The sequence below is a fragment of the Apteryx mantelli genome, chromosome 14, assembly GCF_036417845.1.
Source record: "Apteryx mantelli isolate bAptMan1 chromosome 14, bAptMan1.hap1, whole genome shotgun sequence".
In the NCBI taxonomy this organism is placed as follows: Eukaryota; Metazoa; Chordata; class Aves; order Apterygiformes; family Apterygidae; genus Apteryx; species Apteryx mantelli.
The window spans coordinates 11,824,584-11,841,639 of record NC_089991.1 but is presented as its reverse complement, the minus strand read 5'-3'; the positions used below and the strand labels follow the sequence as shown (position 1 = coordinate 11,841,639).

Genomic DNA, 17,056 nt, shown 5'->3' with positions numbered 1-17,056 from the left:
GCTCAGCAGTAGGAGGTGGTTTACCAGGACTTGGGTCATGTAGATTCCAGACTGAAGGGACCTTCCCATGGGAGCAGTGACTTGGAGGCTTCTTATTCCCTTCATTCTCCCATATCAATTGTTTTAACAGTAAAAGCACAAGTGCTCCCACTTGTGCTTTGCCATATCCCATGTGGGAGAAACTTGCTTTACATTTGCAGGATTAAGGTTGTAGAGTTGAGGATGTGACAGTCCTTAATTCAGATCTGTACTAATGTCTTGCACATTGAGGCACTGCTCATAGGAAGCTAGAGCCTCTGAGGTGTGTATAGAGGAGTGTTTCTAAAGCCATGGCCCCACTGCCTTTTCTTGGGGTTCCAGGACAAATCATCCCGCATCCAAGGCATTCTGAGTTCGGATAAAGCTGAGTCTCAGTGAAATAGTGCTTTTGAATCCCTACAGTGTGTAGTTCTAGTAATTTTACTGATATTTCTGTAGCATGCAGCTGAAAGACTAGTAATATGGCCAAAAGTATGGCCTGTGAAAAAGTGTTATGACCTTCATCAGAGTACAGGAACCCCCAAAACAACCATGTGGCTTAGAACACATCTGGCTTGGGTGCAGGCAGCCAGAACCGAGGAACAATGCAAGTAATTACAAACAAACAAAACCCTAAACTTGTTTTGAAAATACCTTTCTAGAGAAGGTTTTTGTGTCCTAGACAGGAATTCACAGGCAGCAAGTGCAGGAATCTCAAGCAGCATGTTTGAGCTCAGCTTTGGGTTTTGTTACTTAAGAACAATAACCTGTTTCCCCATTAAAATACTATTTGGCATAAATCATTATCTCTAGCTCTCCTGGTCACTGGGCTGTGCAAGAACTGCAAGCTGGTAGGTCTCACTTCGCCCTCTTGGGAGAATCAGGGATGCTTTCTGAGAGCGGTGTGAGGCTGAGGAGGACTCTGTGTCTCTTGTAGGCTTTTGTTTGTCTGAACAGGGTGTCTGTTCCATGCAGATAATCCAGCAGTCCCAGGACTCCATAGCACTGGTTGAACCTGCCAGCCAAACAGAAGATAGACATCACTGGAAATTACTGAGGTTACCTCACCCTTTCTATTTCCACCTCCTTGGATGAGCCACTCATGTCATTTCTCCTACTGTACCAGCCTCCCTCAAAGGTTTATCTTTCACACTTGTTCAAGCCTGGGTGAAACTTCTGGAACTTTCCTGCTCACTGCATCATTACCAGAAATGAGCCTGCTGAACAACAGCTGTCTTTCTCTGGGGTTGCTCAGAGCTGCAGGAGTAGCTGGGTGGTAAGCTGGAAGGCCACATTGCCCATGTCTGTGTACTTCGGGGCCAGGCTGCCTAGAGACACAGCCGCTGTGCTTCCAGCACTGTGGAAGCCATCAGCTGGCACAGCCATTCTGCCCAGAGCCCGAGGTCTGTGGTGATCCATGTCCTGACACGAGCTGAGCTTCAGAGGAAATGACTGATAACAAGAGCTGGCTCTATGTTTTGGGCGTTGCCCTGCACTTAGGCTGAGTAAAACTGCCATATTTTCTGTTCCTGCAGGAGAGGCAAAATATGTTAAAGGGAATATGAATTTTTGATGAATTTAATGCGCATCTGGAAGCTGGGAACAATTCCTCCACTGCTTTGGTACGTATCTCTGAGCAACCTACTGAAACACTCTAGTGTGTTTCTCTCTAGTATAAAAGGTTGCTGAGAATTTTTGCCAGGAGATATTGACTGTGATTGTTTGGGCTAGATATCTGATCAGAATGCTGCTAATCCCAGTGTATGGGGAAAAAGACAGGCAGGCTCCTTCTGCATAGCTGATATAAGCTATGCAATTTGCCTTTGCTCTCTCTTTATTCTAGATCCTGTGCAGTATTTTCTAAGCTTCTAGGAAGGACATTGCAAAGAACCATCTTTGACCCTGAGCTTGTCCTGGGGAAGGCCAGGTGATATCTGCTACTTTAGATGGTATGTGCTTTCCTCCCATGTAATCTTAGGAAATCTGAAACACGCAGCCTCAGCTGCTGTGTTTGTGCTTTGTTGAAAGTTTCCAAGTCAGCTGATGGAGTAATGTAGATCTCAAGGAGGTGGCTGGCAGTTGCACAGGAGATCAGTTGGAATCCTCTGAAATCCAGACTTGTGCTGTAACTGTTTGAAGAACTGATAGCATTTGTTCTATTAGGTGAACTGGAGACTTTTTTTTGCTCATACATGAGTTATACAAAACCATTTGAGCTTCAAAAGGAGCTTTGCCTGTCAGCAGTGACAGTGGACAGGCAGGAGGGGAAGGGGAAGCTGAGCAGTGCCCACACGTACTTGAGGTGATGGAAGTCGTGGAATTCCGGCGATGGTAGGAGGGGCAGGTGGTAGCCACAGTGTGAAATGCTTGTCGTTAAAAGAGCCAGGGAGAACCACACTGTGATTGAAGCAATATGAGACCCCATGATCATCGGGCCAGCCATGACAGGTAATGTGTTGGAGAGCTAGAAACGAGAAGCGAACTCTAATTCATTAATAGGTCCACAAAATGCAGATTCCTCTCCTAGGAGCTGAGTTGCTTCGCCTGGATGATACATTGCATTAGTTTTGTGCAAATACTGTAAAGGCAAGATCCCTCTGCAAATGCATTACTAAAATTCTAACATTATCAAAGAAATAACTTGCTCTGAGGCAACTGAGTTATACTTGCTGCAGAATATACCAATGGTCCCAGCTCCCTAAGCTTGTATTAAAATTTAGATGTGAACTCAAAGAAGGGGTGTGAGGACAGTACAGTTTTAATAACTCCTCCTAGAGTCCGAGGTCTGAATGTGACCTTCACTTTGGAAGAATGCTGAAGCTACTCTTGGGCAACCTACCTCAAAAAGAACACTGGCCTGTGGGCATGTGCAGTTAAAGGTAGCAATGTGATGATTCCAACTGCATCACTTCATTGTGTACTACCAGTAGCACAAATGGCTGTCATTGCCCAGACCAAGCTTACTGCACACCAGCTAGGCTCAGCTGGACTCCTGAATCTAAAAAGTAAGTTTGCTGCCCAAAGATTGACAATTTGGCAGACTGTGGTAGCTACAGTTCATGGAGCTGGTGCTGCAACCCAGGACTGTTGTTACAGGCGATGGTACTTAGAAATGGAATAGTGGAATCTTCTAAAGGTAGGATGTGTTTTCATGAGAAATCTTGGCTGATGCAGAACTGGGAAATAGGAGTTTTACAAACACAGATCTAAGCCACCAGCATGGAAATCATGACAGAAGGCTGAGTCCATGCAGTAACTCAGACTGTGTAAATGTTGTATCTCGCACTAAAGAAAATCTGTGCTCCCATGTCTTGCTGTGCTCAAGGAAGCACCATTCAATTATTTCTCTATTATTTTCCCTATTTGGAGGCCTTGGGATCTGTACTCCTAAAGCTAGTGGAGTACACTATAAACAGACAGTGTAACAGTTCTATAGCTAGGCTTCTTGGAAATGCAGCTTAGCTTTCTCTTCCTCAGAAAGATGCTTCTGAACGCACACTTGCTTTCCTCCTTTTACCACTCCTCCTCATCCCATGGAAATCACACTCCATGCAGGAACTGGAGAGTGACCATGGGAGAATCCACTTACTATGTGTTCTACTGGGTGAGCATAAATGGAGACCACACCAATGGGGGCTGTCCATTCATGGTGCTTCTTGTGAATGTGCTTATACAGGAGAGGGAGATGAGCAAGCCTAAGTAGAGAAAACAGAGAAATGTTGGTTTTGAGCCCCATAGAAAGGAATATAGAGTAACATAACACTGAATTTCTGCTGGGGACTTGCTCACACCTCTTCTTTAATGTAGAGATTTTAGAGCAGCTGGGAATAAGAGTGTAGGACTCTTGGCTTCCCTGTCTCTGGCATTGAGCCCTCACTCAATGGATGCGTCCATTGGCTGCTGTTAAACACAGAAGTCCAGACACGTCCCATAACTCAAAGTCCCTGAATGACTGATTTGCTCAAACCTGGGAGTACCTTTCAGGAGAAGACTCACTTTATTTTCACCATTTTAAATTTCTCCTGCTGACAACTGTTAGAGACAGGATTTTAGGTTACATAGGCCCTTAGCAAGAAATGGCCTTTTTAGGTTCTCTGTGTGCATTTGTCCAAAAGGGAAATCTACATATTTCTGGGCATGCTGTGCTTACTGCCACACAGTCTTGAAGGTTTTTTTTCTTCCCTGCTTTAGTTTTTTCCTCTAATGTTGGTGCCAGCACTCAGAAGGCCTACAGTATCAACATCTAGGCCCTGTTTGGTAGGTGCTGTATAAGTGAATGGGAGATCAGTCATTGATCTCTTGAGCTTTTTTCTTTCAGGATAGTCAGTCTTGTTCTTCTCTTTTTTTAAGGAGTTAGGTTACAGCTTTTGTATAAAGCTAGCTGCTTCATTTCTTCCTTAGCCTCCAAGCTGCTCCACATCTGTAATTGTACCTAAAATGTTTCTGCTTATTATAGTTACATGTAGTATCCCAGCACCAAAACCTCATAAAGTAAAGGTGGCTACCAGTACCTGTAAGTCTTCCCACTAAACACAAGACTGGTGGAAGACTGGGGACAGGCCTATTGCTGTCATAAAAGAGGGGTATAGTTCTTAAGCTTAAAGGCATAGGGACAGAGTCCCATTCCTGGGTTCAGCTCACCTGTGTGAATAATAGAAGAGAATTTCCTCTGTTAAGGTGAAGATGCTCAGCTCCACAAGGAACCAGTGGAAGGTGGGTAGTTCCTTGCTGAAGGTGTTGCCCCACCATTTCATGATGTAGAACATGGGCATAAGCATTGGGAAGGAGACAAAGAACTGATTACACAGCACTGTGTATAGTGCTTGTTGCAATTTCTTTGTGTCCACCTGCAAAAGAGAAGTCGGGACTTCAAGCTACATCAGAAGCAATGTGGCTTTGAATTGGGAGAATAAAGAGCTTTAAGATGTATAGGCTTTTTTCATATAAGTTTGGGCATCTACTTATTAATAAGTTGTCAAATAATCCAGATCTGATCAGCAGCATAATTATAAGATCTGCCTTCCTCTATGCAGTTGATGTACAAGACTCAACTTGATTCTTCTTGAGTCCTATCTCCTTAAAAGAGAAGAGCTTAACAGGTTCTCCTCTCCTCTCTAAGCCTGAGACTGCAGGAAGTGTTTAGCCAGCAGAAGAGGCACAGTGAGAAATACTCACAGGATCATTCTTGCCCAGCTGAATGCGATACCGAGTAATAAAAGTTGGTTTTCCTGTTACATCAGCCACCATAAGGATTCCATTGAAACTCCAGAAAACAAGGCTAGGAACCAGTGCAGCCCCTGTGACAGGAGGAAAAGTTAGAGATATGTGAATAAATGGGAGATAGGGGTAAATTAGAAACAAAATACAGTGGACTAGTATCCAGAAGGGCCTGGCTGTGCGAGGTGAGCATTCCCTGCCCTGAGGTGCTTTAAAATGGAATACAGGTAGGTTCTGACACCATGGTAAGACCTAGGAGATAGTGAGGAAGTCAGAGTATGCAAGTGTCCCCTAGGCTGAAACTTGCCACAGCTGAGGGTTAGAAAGGGCTCTTCTGGGAGGTTGTGGGATTCTCTGTCAGGGGTGGTTTTCAAATATAAGTTGGACATGGCTGAGTTGATCCTTGCACCTTGCAACATCCCTGTCAGGCCTGTTTACCAACTGTTAGTGACAGACAAAAGAGTTGTATAGGTGCTACAGCAGGAGTAAAATTCACTGATTTGCTTTAGTTTTCAGTAATTAGTTCTACTGAGTCATTCAGCTCTCACAGGAGCAAAGAGCGTGGCTTCACAGAAAAGACATTTCTGTGCTTTCAGCAGCAGCAAAAACATCAAATTTTTAATCTGTATAAGGTATCTAATGATGAGCTAGTCCAAAGGAAGCACAGTTGCACTGTGCCAGTTGTGGATGGCTTTAAGGTCTATATGCGCTTTTTCAGTGGGGGATTAGTGAGTATGGGAAGGCATGTCCATGTCCCTCTTCTAGAGGCAATAGCTGGATGGCATCCTTCATACAGTAGAGGGTTGTTAACCTGAGAACTCACCAAAGAGGAAGATGGACCACTCCCTTCCCTCAAAATAGTAGTAGAGCTTTAGCCATTTTGCTTGCCAGAAATAGCCTGAAGTCTCCCAGATCTTCTGTACATACCTGTGGAAATAAGTGTTCTTAGTCACTCATCTTTTAATCAACCACTTCTCCCATCTCTGTCCAAAAAAAATGTTTCTCCTCAAGGCCTTTTGTTTGAATAATCTTACCAAGAAACAGAGTTCATTAAGGCAGTGAATATGAGCAGCCCCATAACCAGGACAAAGGCAGTGATCTTCGTGGTATCCCAGACCTTCTCCTCCTGTGAGCAAGCAACGACAGTAAGCATGTGCTGCTGTGTCCTACACTAGCCTTTTTTTGATTTGAAAAAGAGGAGATAAAGCGGACCATCATAGGACGACCTTTGTTTCACAAACACTCTAAAGAACACAGTAACAAAGTTGTTGCAGGACACTGTGTTGGTGGTGGGTGCATGCACACATCCATCTGCCATGCCTACACAGACCTGAGGTGTTACTGACATGGAATTTCTCTGGAATAACTAAAAGGAGAGAAAGGACCACTGACTTTTTCCCTCCCTGTTTTTATTGGGCATATTTCTCAATATCTAGAGGACTATCTGGGGCTTCTGGATAACTCAGAGCAGTAGGAATAGAAGACCTGGGAGTAAGGAATGATACTCTATCACCTCTCTCACTCTGCCAGTATATTCTCCCTCCCACTGTGTAATACACTTTCCCCTTGCAGTAACAAAGAACTTTTGTGCCTGGATGCCCTGATTAACAGCTCCGGTTAATTCAGAACCACTTCTCTCAACACCGTTCTTAGCTTTGAAGATAGATTGATTCTGAAGACAGACTCATGTAGCCAGAAGTCTGCCTTTTGTTCCCAACAATAACAAAGGTCTAGTATGAGAAATTACCTCTCCCTACATAATTTACTTTGCTGTGCTTTTAGCCCATCACAGATACAACCCAATTCTAGTACTAAGAGTACAACTTGGCTAGTAGGTACCATGTGCCATCTGTACAGAGCAGCTATGCATTTGCAAGGAGCTAAAATACTGAACTTTTGAAAAGTAAGAAGTACTTTGCATTCCTGGATTCAGTCATGGAAATGTTATCTACTAAATGCTCCTGCATAGAGCATAAAGGCACCTGTGATGTTTGTATGACTCTTTTATCACAGTAAGGATTTTAACTATACAGAGCAACTGCAAGAGTCAGAAAATGATCCATGGGACCTCTTGAGTCTAGTAATACAAATATTCAAAAAGCTGTATTCAATATATTTTGAGTATTCAAAAACTCAAAATCAAGCTGTTCAGCAAAGACATGGCAAATATGTAATTAACTATTTGTCTTTTAAAGTAGTCCAAGTTGGAATTGTTTCCAGAGTCCAGAAATCTTATTTTGGGTTTTCTTGAGTGAATATCCATAATATTTATCTACAGGGTAAAGGATAAAAAAAAAAATCAATGCAATTCTAAAATAATATAGTGTAATAACCAGCTAGTGTCTTGTTTGCAACTCTGTCCTTCCTGCTTAACTGTGTTGTTGTGCTGCAAAAACAGACTGGAGTAAAAATAGCATGATTCATAGTTGCTGTCCTGTTTGTCTCCTGTCAGGGAGGACAAACAAGAGAGGCAGCTCACTAATAAATGTTGAGTGCAGGTGTGTTTATAGTAATGCAATACAGAGAAACCCTCTCTATACAGCTTTCAGTTTTAAGAGCTCTTTAAAATTCTGTAAAACAGCTACAGAATATTTACCATCATTGCCCAGAACCTTTATGCAATATTTATCTGTCCTGGGATAAAACTTTGCTGATAAGCACAGAAACTTTCCTCATTAAAACAAACAAACTTTTGTTACTGTCATCTGGGTTTTTATCAAATTACCAACTGGGGAGGAAGTAATTTAAAGGACTCTTGCCCTACAGCCTTAGGTTTGTGAACCCTATAGGCTTATATTAAAAGCAATATAATCAGCTACCACCATTATCACTGAGTGTACTGAACTAGAAATGCAAGGCTGGTGGAAGAGTTATCTATTCCAGCTTCAGATAGCGTGTGCTGGATTTTGGGCTGGAGATTTGCTCTCTTAGCATTTTCATATTTCCAGTTCCATCCATGTGACAACTCATGCGTGCTGACATAAGGTAAGAATTCTTTAATCTTTAGACCCTGTAGTACTATCTATGTATACTTTAGGAAAAAAAAGTTACAAAAGCTATACAAGGCCTAGAGCACATTAACAAAATAGTGTCCTATAAATCCATTTTCTTGTGATGAAGAAAGAATATACTAAAGAAAAGTTCTAATGTCGTAGTGTCAGAATTTTTAGTTAAACCAAGCAGTATTTCAGACACTTTAGCATCTTCCAGCTGAAGATCTCAAAGTTTCAAAAACTCATAACTCCTGATACACATCTGAGACTATGTATGTCTTGCTTTGAGACAGGGCAGAGTTGCTAAAGCTTGTCACTTAAGCTATTTTAAAAGCCCTTTGGCTAGAAACTCTTGTTTGAGGCTCTGCTTTTATTGCATGTGAGGAAGTGATTACGTGAATGAACCTCACTCAATATAATTACATGAGAAGCAGATTTACATTTAAAAAAATCCTGTTCATCAAGTCCAGTTCCCTGCTAACACCCTGTTTCTCTTTATGCTAAAACAGCTCCAGTACCGTGGTTCCCAAATTCTGATCCACAGATCACCTGAGATCTTGTCCTTAGAGGGCTTGCATGAGTTGGCAAACTCCTGAAGTACAGAATAGCATTGCTACCTGCAAATAAAGAAACTAGGGCATACCAACTAGGAAATGTATTGTTTAATGTGACCACTTTGAGGACTGGGCCTAGTTAGATGGCCCAGCTTGTGGCTACATGGGAGTGCTGTGGTCTCTTGCCATGCCAGCAAAGATAACAGGCTCTTCACCACTTGGTGCTGTAGCTACAGTCCACTGGAAGGGAAAAAAAATGCTGGGCAAATGCTGCTGTAGTGACAAGTGATGAGCTCCTAGTTGTGCTAAAGTGATCATAACACAGAAATGTTTGCCACTTCTCTTAGAAGCTGATTCAATACATTTGGTCTTCCAAAGCACCTGCATAACGCTTCCTTTAAAAGTTGACCTTTGAGTCTTTACCTGCTTCCGCTGCTCAGCCACAGTGGAATATCCAGAGTCTCTTTTCATCTGAAATAAAATTGATCTAAGTAAGTGAGCACTGTACAGTTGGAGGGTGGAAAAATACACTGCTGAAAACAGCAAAGCCCTGCAACTTCAGTTCAGTTGCAAAACTGTAAAATCTTTGCTCTGTCCTGTTCTGTTCCCACCTTTATTTCAGCCCCATATTTCCTGAAGTGTGTTAGTATTGTCCCAGAAGGCAAACAGAGATGCAAGGGTAACAAAAAGAATGGGAGAACACCTAAAACCAAAGTTTCTGACTGTTGCACTGGTGTGTTGTAACACAGCTTCCACCCTTGATCTGTCATGCCAAGCAAATGATGATATGGGACATGCACTCTTCCATAATGAAGACATGCTATTAAACTAACACCAGTGAAAAAAAAAAATCCTACTATAACATGAATCTGTGCCATGAAGAATTAACACAGTAGAGCACCACACACCCTTCATTCACATGGCCAAAGAATTGTGTGTTAGAACTTGAGAATATGATAAGGGAGATAGATAATCATCTTTGCTTCAAGTCCAGCTACGGTTAATAATGACTGAAACTCATTAGAAAGATGATATTGTATTACCTTTATGATTCTAGCAAGCCTCTTGGGAATACTGCTTTTGCAGCACTTCAGAAAGGAGGAATACACTACCAAAAAAAAAAAAGTCCTTGTATTAGACAGGAGATGACACCTTAGCTTTGAACTGATAGCCTTCTGGGTACATTCTTACAAATGCAATGCTGTTTATTTTCAAGTGTTTCCAGCTCTATTTCCCTACAATATGTTAGTGTGCAGGTCAAAGGGCATGACATAAAAATCAGACACTTTCTTCCAACTTGGGCTTCTGCTTACTTGTAGACAGAAAGGGATGAGGCAAGTTCACCGAACTAGTCATTTCAGTGGAAGCAACTGATACTAAACAATTCTGGGAAGAAAAAAGGAATTAGGTAAAAAGTGATTTGACACTAGAAACCCTAAGCCCTAATTCCCAAATCCCTATTTCGACACTAGGGTTGTATATGCTCTATGTGAAATGCTAGCTTTTTGTAGCAGCCTTAAAAAAAATAAACAAGTTAACTTTGTGCCAAAAAGAGTAGTGTGAGAAGTGCTCTGAGGTGCTATTGCTTAAAACAGGAATGTGTTAAGGAAGTCACAGCGTTCCAGGACTTCTTTTCTTTCCCTACATCTAGAGCTCCTCACTATTAGACTTTGTGAGCTACTAGGCTACAAGATCATCCATATGTTTTCGTTTCCAATATATCAAGTTTGCCAACCACAACCTTACTGAAAAGAATACAATTTGACTCTAACATACCCAATGAAGAATACCTATGAGTAACAAGCAGAAATAACCTGCTAGTCAGAACAGAACAGTGTAAATAACTTGCCACAGGATAAACTGATCTCATCTTCTTTTGCAAAAGACCTCCTGATCATGATGATGTATTTTACGTTATGCAACATACAGTATATTCACATCTTGTCACACAGGTCTTCTCGGTGCAGGTGTGCCTACTGTCTCTAAAAACCCCACTACTAATAGCTGAAATATGTTGAATTTGAATAATCTATTCCTTTTTTAGGCTTTGCTCCATTCCAGCCTCTATTCTAAGTTTCCTTGTACAAGTTATATCCTTTAAAGATGCTCTACTTCATTACATAAAATCACAGCATAACTGCAGCTGGAAGGGACCTCCAGAAGTCCAACTCCTTCCTCAGGATAGGGCCAAGTTCAAAGTTAGATCAGGTTGCTCAGAGCCTTGAACAGCCAAGTTTTGAGCAGCTCCACAGAGGGAGATTACACAGCTTCTCTGGGCAACCTGTTCCAGTGTTTGACCACCTTCACTGTAAATCTTCTTCTTAGTATCTAGTCAGAACTTCCCTTGTTATAACTTGCATCCTTTGCCCCTTGCTCTTTTGCTGTGCACCTCCCTGTCTTTTCTACAACCACCCAGGATATGTAGTTGAAAACAGCAATATGAAATTAGTCTAATTAGTAGCGTAAATAGTGTTGGCTATAGTTTTCTGTGGTTAAAGAGATTCTTCTGTCTTCAGATGATCTTGTAGCAGACAACACTGGATCTTAGAGAAACAGATATAAAAGGGTTACTTGATTACTATTAGTAGCTTGTTGGAAGGTGATGTTCCAAAACGACTCCATACAGCAGTGCTAAGTCAAATTCTGCTAAACCTTAAGCATGCAAAAGGCTAGAAGGCAGAGCACAGTGAAGAGTGTGACTCTGCTTCAAGTTCTTATGAAGGGAAAGAATCATTGTTTGATCCTGTCTTACATTCTGAGTTTGGAAGAGTTAAAATAACAGTCACATTTATTGTTCTCTTCCTTTTGAAATTATCAAATTATGACAGAAGTCTTACTTAGTCAAAGCCTTCCAGTTTGAAATAATGCTGCCATGTCTGCTTTTCCTCCCTCTCTCTAAAATCTCAGTATGCTACATTTATTAAGTCACATGTACAGAATAAAATCTTACATTGCTTACATTAAAGCAAGATAAATTTTGATGGATCATGTTTTTCCCCAGCATCTCATTACCCATTCTTTTTTTGTTGCATAATGTTGTCTCTTCCGACTCAGAATATACCAAATACATTAGCAGAAGCATTCATGTAACCAACCATGCTGTTTTGGCAAACCAAAAATCCGTCCAACTCCTTGGCATTCAACTCATGCTGGCACATCAGACAGCCCAGAACCAACCAATGAAGCCCTTGGTTGGCTGCAGCCATTTCAAAATATTACATAGAACTGATGCTGTTTAAAAGAGTTCCTTTTAGGTTATTTTAAACTAGTTAATATAAAATTTGATTCAAACCAAATTCTCAACCATAAAGTAAAAATAATTATTTTGCCAATCACACTCTCGATGTAAAAGGGAAAACATATACTAGTCAGTAAAGAATTGTAATACAAAATACAATTTTTATTCCCAAGTACTTCTTCATTTCTCCAACAACTGTTTATTAAGTAAGAGATCTGTTTTCACTGAACTTATCATTTCAGTTATCAGAAAAAGCTAGTCTGTCTACGTCAGGTTTTAAAATACTTGACATAATCTAAAAAGGATAACTTTAGAAAGCTTAAAAAAAAAGGAACTGCCAAATTTTTTATACCTGTTTTAAAATTTACATTATTGTTTGTGTCCCACATCTGTTGTCCTCTTATATTTTCTCTTGCCAAGACAGTCCCAAGCTCTGGCTGCACAGGTGCCCACTTTTCCATATACTTACCCAGGATGTGAGTCTTGCTCTGACACCAACCAAATAGTCATGCTGCCGGCAGGTGCAGAGGCTGAACAACAGAATACATCTGTAGTGATGGACTGACTGCCTAGCGGTTGCTTGGTACGCCTTTTTCCCTCCTGCTTGAGTCTTCTATTTTAGAACTTACTTCACTGGAATCAACCCTTACAGCACACAGGCAGTGGAAAGCAACTTTGCCCAAGGAAAAAAAAAGGCTACAACTATTTGTGAAAATATAGAACTCACAGAAATGAAAACTTAAGGACAACCTACCTGGTCACCCCAAAAGTTGCATATTAGCCACGCTGTATGGGCAGACACAGGATTATACTTCGTGTCTGGTGGGTCTCCTACTGTGCCAAGCACTGCCCAGATCTGAAAGCAGCCAGAGTTCCTAGAAAAGCTTACAATCATATTTCAAATAGATACATGACATTGCCTTTAAATTATTTCCTTGAAGTTTCTATCACATATTTTCAAGCTACCATGCCCCTGAACTCTGGCTGCCCATTCTTTGCTCACCTCCTGCTGGTTGTAGCCTAGGAGAATTCCTTTGTGAATATTCAGAGCCCAGAGTTCAACTCCTCACCTTTCACTACCTCTGCGGAAACTTTTATGAGAGCTTAGGCAAAGGCAACGGGTGTGTTTCCAAGCAAGGGCTGGCTGTTCCCTCCCAGACAAGTCATGTGAAGCCAGTGCCATGTCACTGTTAGTACTGGCAGTGTTCCCTTTGCATAGGCACACACTGTCACTCGGTTAAGCATTTGGAATACATCTCTGCAGGTGAGAGTTTTTCATCAAGAGTTAATGGTTATATCTGAGAATAAAAAAGCCAGCTACACCTTAATAATTAGTATTTTTTATAATGCACTAACTCATGTTTTGAGCACAAAATAGCTAGTGTCAGTGCACCTGAGTAAGTCAAAGGTGTATTTGTTAAAAACAGTAAGGGTTATTGGGGAATCTGGCAAAAAACAGCAGTCCAGTTTTCATTGTAAGTGTTGCACTGTCTCTGTAAATTGCACCAACTCTGTTGTTACACTGTGTCTCAAACCAGTTACATGTATCAGTACTGTCTATAAGGAGAAGATGCAAATAGGTTAGAATGTACTCAGTTGTGTTTAAATATGTTTACAGACCATAAAGTCTGTAATTATGGTATTGCAGGTAGCAAGATGTAATTTGCAGAAGCATTTGTCCTTCTTATGCAGATGCGGCCCCAATATATGCTATTTACCTAATATACAGTGCCCTGTTACGAACTAAGCTCTGAGAAGTGAGGGTGTTACTCACCATAACTTTCCAGATTTATTTTTCCACACAAAGAAAAACAAGGAATATCTCCTCTCCCTCCCAGTTAACCTGGTCTGGTGCATTGACAGGTGAAGCAATATATACTGCTATTTTGTAAGCAACATCTTGGCTAGCAGTGGTTAGAACTGCAGAGAGGTCTGCAAGCATGAATAATGACAGTGCCTTGCTGCCTGTGCCTGCTTTCTTGTACCTAGCACTATACCTACGCTGTTATCAAGTAACTTCTGGAAGGAGAGTATCCCCAGAACTCCCCTCCGGATATTATACTGTTTGTCCTCTTAGTGCAGTAAACATGCTGTTGCTTCATGTCAGATTTAAGACTGTGTTATTGTTTTCACTGACACTTTCTCTTGACCAATTCTAACTATTCCCTAGTGGGGAAAGAGTTTCTAATTCTTAGAGGTTGCTACTAATTGTTATTTATTGTACAGCAGACTCAACAGGAAGGAATGTGATTCCTTCAAACTATCTGCACAGACACAGAAGAGGAAGTGAAAATAGCATTTCAAGAGAGGGGTGCCATGTGAACATTGTCCTGAGCTGATCTTTATTTGGAATGGCTCTTGCACTGGGAGGACTGTTCACCCAATATCCAGAAGTAGGTGAAAAGCCAGTGAATTTTGCAGATCTTGTTGTTTCTTTTTAACCTGTTCAAATCAGACACAGGTTACAGCTGAAAGATCTACACCCAATAGGAACAGACAACTAGTATATTAGTCTTATAAGGACATAAATGTCATTTACCTTCTGGGCTGCAAGTCTAGATCTAGTCCAGGTTGGTGGTTATCTAAAAGCTGCTTCTATTTGTCGGTTAGCCTGTGCCCCTGCACTGGTATCTTCATCACAAAACCCTCCAGTGTTTGAGGAATGCAAGAAGACTGATTTCCTCTCAGTGGAAAGGATTTTTGATCAGACACTTCATAAAATAACTTCTCTTTGTTCACTCTCCACAGTTTTTGTAGTAGTCACTGTCTGTTTTGCTGTTTGTAAAAAACATTAGAAGGAGAAACACTATGAATTAGCATAAAGGATAGTATAAAACCATGCTAATTTCTCTAATGACAAAGATGAATCCTGAAGTTAATGCATCTCACCTGATCATTAATTCCCTGTATACTGAGCTATATTTCTAACCATTTGCGAGGGCATGTGTGCGCGACCTAATACTTCAGTGGTTTGTTTTTGAAAGACCTTTGGAACAACACAAGTGTTAGGAAAATGGAAATGATGGCCTTGCTATTACAGTTAAAACATGTTCAGCAATAGTTACATCTTTTAACTCTGAATTCACAGATTTTAAGATTTCCATAAATAAGCTGTCTACTATTTCTACTGCTGAAAAGGGCATTATCCAGAATACGCAGTTCATACCGACTAATATGAAGATGTTGAGCTAAAGCCTTTTAATCCTCCTTGTGATGCACTATGTCTACACATAACCGGTTTTGTTAGTGTGGTCCTAACAAAGCTGCATAGAGGGTGGAAGGACTCTTCAGGAACCTGTTTTGGAGTGCTGAATCTGGAAGCAAGTTTGGTAACTGCCAAATTCAAGAACTACGGGACTGACTTACTTATTTTAAGAGCAGTTTGCCTTTTCCAGCTATTTTCCCTTTGTATGCAGCTGAAATTAGCCATGATCAAAACCACAAATTCTGTTCTCCTTGAGCAAAAGGTCTGTTTCCAACTCCTACCACCGCACTTGCAAACATCCTAGGTTTTTATTTTTTCTAACCTAGATGCAAACTGTTAAACATACAGGCATAATTTATCACAACTGATTTTTTCCTGCAACATATTTCAATTAGAGTAACAAGCATGCATATTTCTCTGTCCTGAGAAGATTCTTCCTCCCTTTTTGCCTGGATTCAACATACCTTCAAGAGCTGGATTTATGAGCAAGAAAAGTACATATCTTACTCTGAACTGTTCAGGTGAAAAAAAGAAGAAACTAATCCTATATTTACAGAGTGCTGTAATCTAGCCTGATGTATTTACCTGATAACAACATATGTTCCCTTACCCAAGATCCCAAATTCAAGTGACCACAAGAAGAAAGGCGATTGTTTTCTGCCAGTCTAGCATGTTGCATAATACATTAATTACATGACCTAAAGACTGCAGGTCTAAGGTGAGAAGACAAAACGGTAACTATCATCTAAGAAGATAAACTCTGAATTAAAATGAAGTTCAATAAATGCTGCCTGATGTCAGTAGATGCTGACACCATCAAGGTCACTTGATAGAGAGTAGCAGTATTCAAATAAAACTTTCCCAAGTCTCACGTTTCTGCTGAGGTATGACTATTAAACCCGGGACACTGAAATATGTCTGACATGAAAGATAGTGAACTTTTTTTTTTTTCATCTAGATACTTGTATCAAAACAGTAAGCAGATAGCTGAGGTTCCAGGGGAGGAAAGACTCCAAGGGAACCCAAACGACAGGCAGGTAACAACTCTGAAGCAGCACCAGAACTGCAGAATTTTAGGTTGCAAACCCGCCCAAGGCGGCTGGCAGTCTAGAAGAGATGAGATACCACCTCAGCTTAATTATAACTAGACAAGCTTCCAAACAAACTGCGTATCTGCCGGCAGCATCAGCCAGCAAAGCAACAGAGTTGGCAGCAAGATGCGTTACACGAGGCTGCTTTACCTGATGTTAGCTTCTGTTGCTAATGTAACTTAAACAGCAGAAGAAAACAGCATAAAACTTCGCAGGCAGAGCAGGCGTTTGAGCAACAACCCTGCACGAGGAGGCAGAGCTGCGGCGCAGGGCACAGCGCCCGCCGGCCCCCGCAGACACCCTCCCGTCCCACGGCCCCGCCGGCCGCAGCCGCTCGGGCCGGGCCGGGTCAGGCCGCCCCGGCCCCGGCCCCAGCCCCGAGGAGGCCGCGGGCTCGGGGCCCCGCCGCGGCCCGTCCCCTCGGCGCGGGCGCCGGGCGGGGGCAGCTGCTTCCCGCGGGGCCGGCTCAGCCCCGACCGGGGCCGAGGTAACGGCGCGGAGCGGCGCGGCCCGAAGGGACCGGTCCCTCAGGGGGAGATCACGTGACGCCTCATCATCCGCCCCCCGGCGGGCTTTGGACTCGCCCGGCGCGGGGAGCTCGGGAGAGCCCATTAGCTGTCCCGGCGGGAGGGAAGCTAGGCGACTCGTCACAAGGGCGACGGCTCCGCGCAGGCGCAACCCGGGCGGAGCCCCGCGTGGCTCTCCCGGCTTCCCGCTCCCCTCTCCCCCTCCCTCTCCCT

At 42.2% G+C, this 17,056-nt stretch overlaps 1 protein-coding gene across 3 annotated transcripts; it reads right to left on the bottom strand.

Annotated features, from left to right (window-relative positions):
- Positions 1-722: 722 nt before the first annotated feature.
- FAXDC2 (fatty acid hydroxylase domain containing 2) lies at positions 723-16,614 on the bottom strand. 3 transcript variants are annotated; one of them, XM_013953722.2, is made up of 12 exons: positions 16,467-16,614; positions 14,560-14,795; positions 12,775-12,895; positions 9,826-9,890; positions 9,206-9,253; positions 6,270-6,361; positions 6,059-6,162; positions 5,194-5,315; positions 4,660-4,865; positions 3,608-3,713; positions 2,316-2,482; positions 723-1,033 (listed from the first exon to the last, which is right to left on the bottom strand). In XM_013953722.2, exons 5-12 carry the CDS (start codon positions 9,251-9,253, stop codon positions 877-879), a joined length of 1,002 nt encoding a protein of 333 aa, XP_013809176.1. In that variant the 5' UTR covers positions 9,826-9,890; positions 12,775-12,895; positions 14,560-14,795; positions 16,467-16,614; the 3' UTR covers positions 723-876. The 3 variants fall into 3 exon arrangements, with proteins under 3 accessions (XP_013809176.1, XP_013809178.1, XP_013809179.1); XM_013953724.2 differs by having other exon boundaries at positions 12,775-12,876; XM_013953725.2 differs by lacking the exon at positions 12,775-12,895.
- Positions 16,615-17,056: the final 442 nt, after the last annotated feature.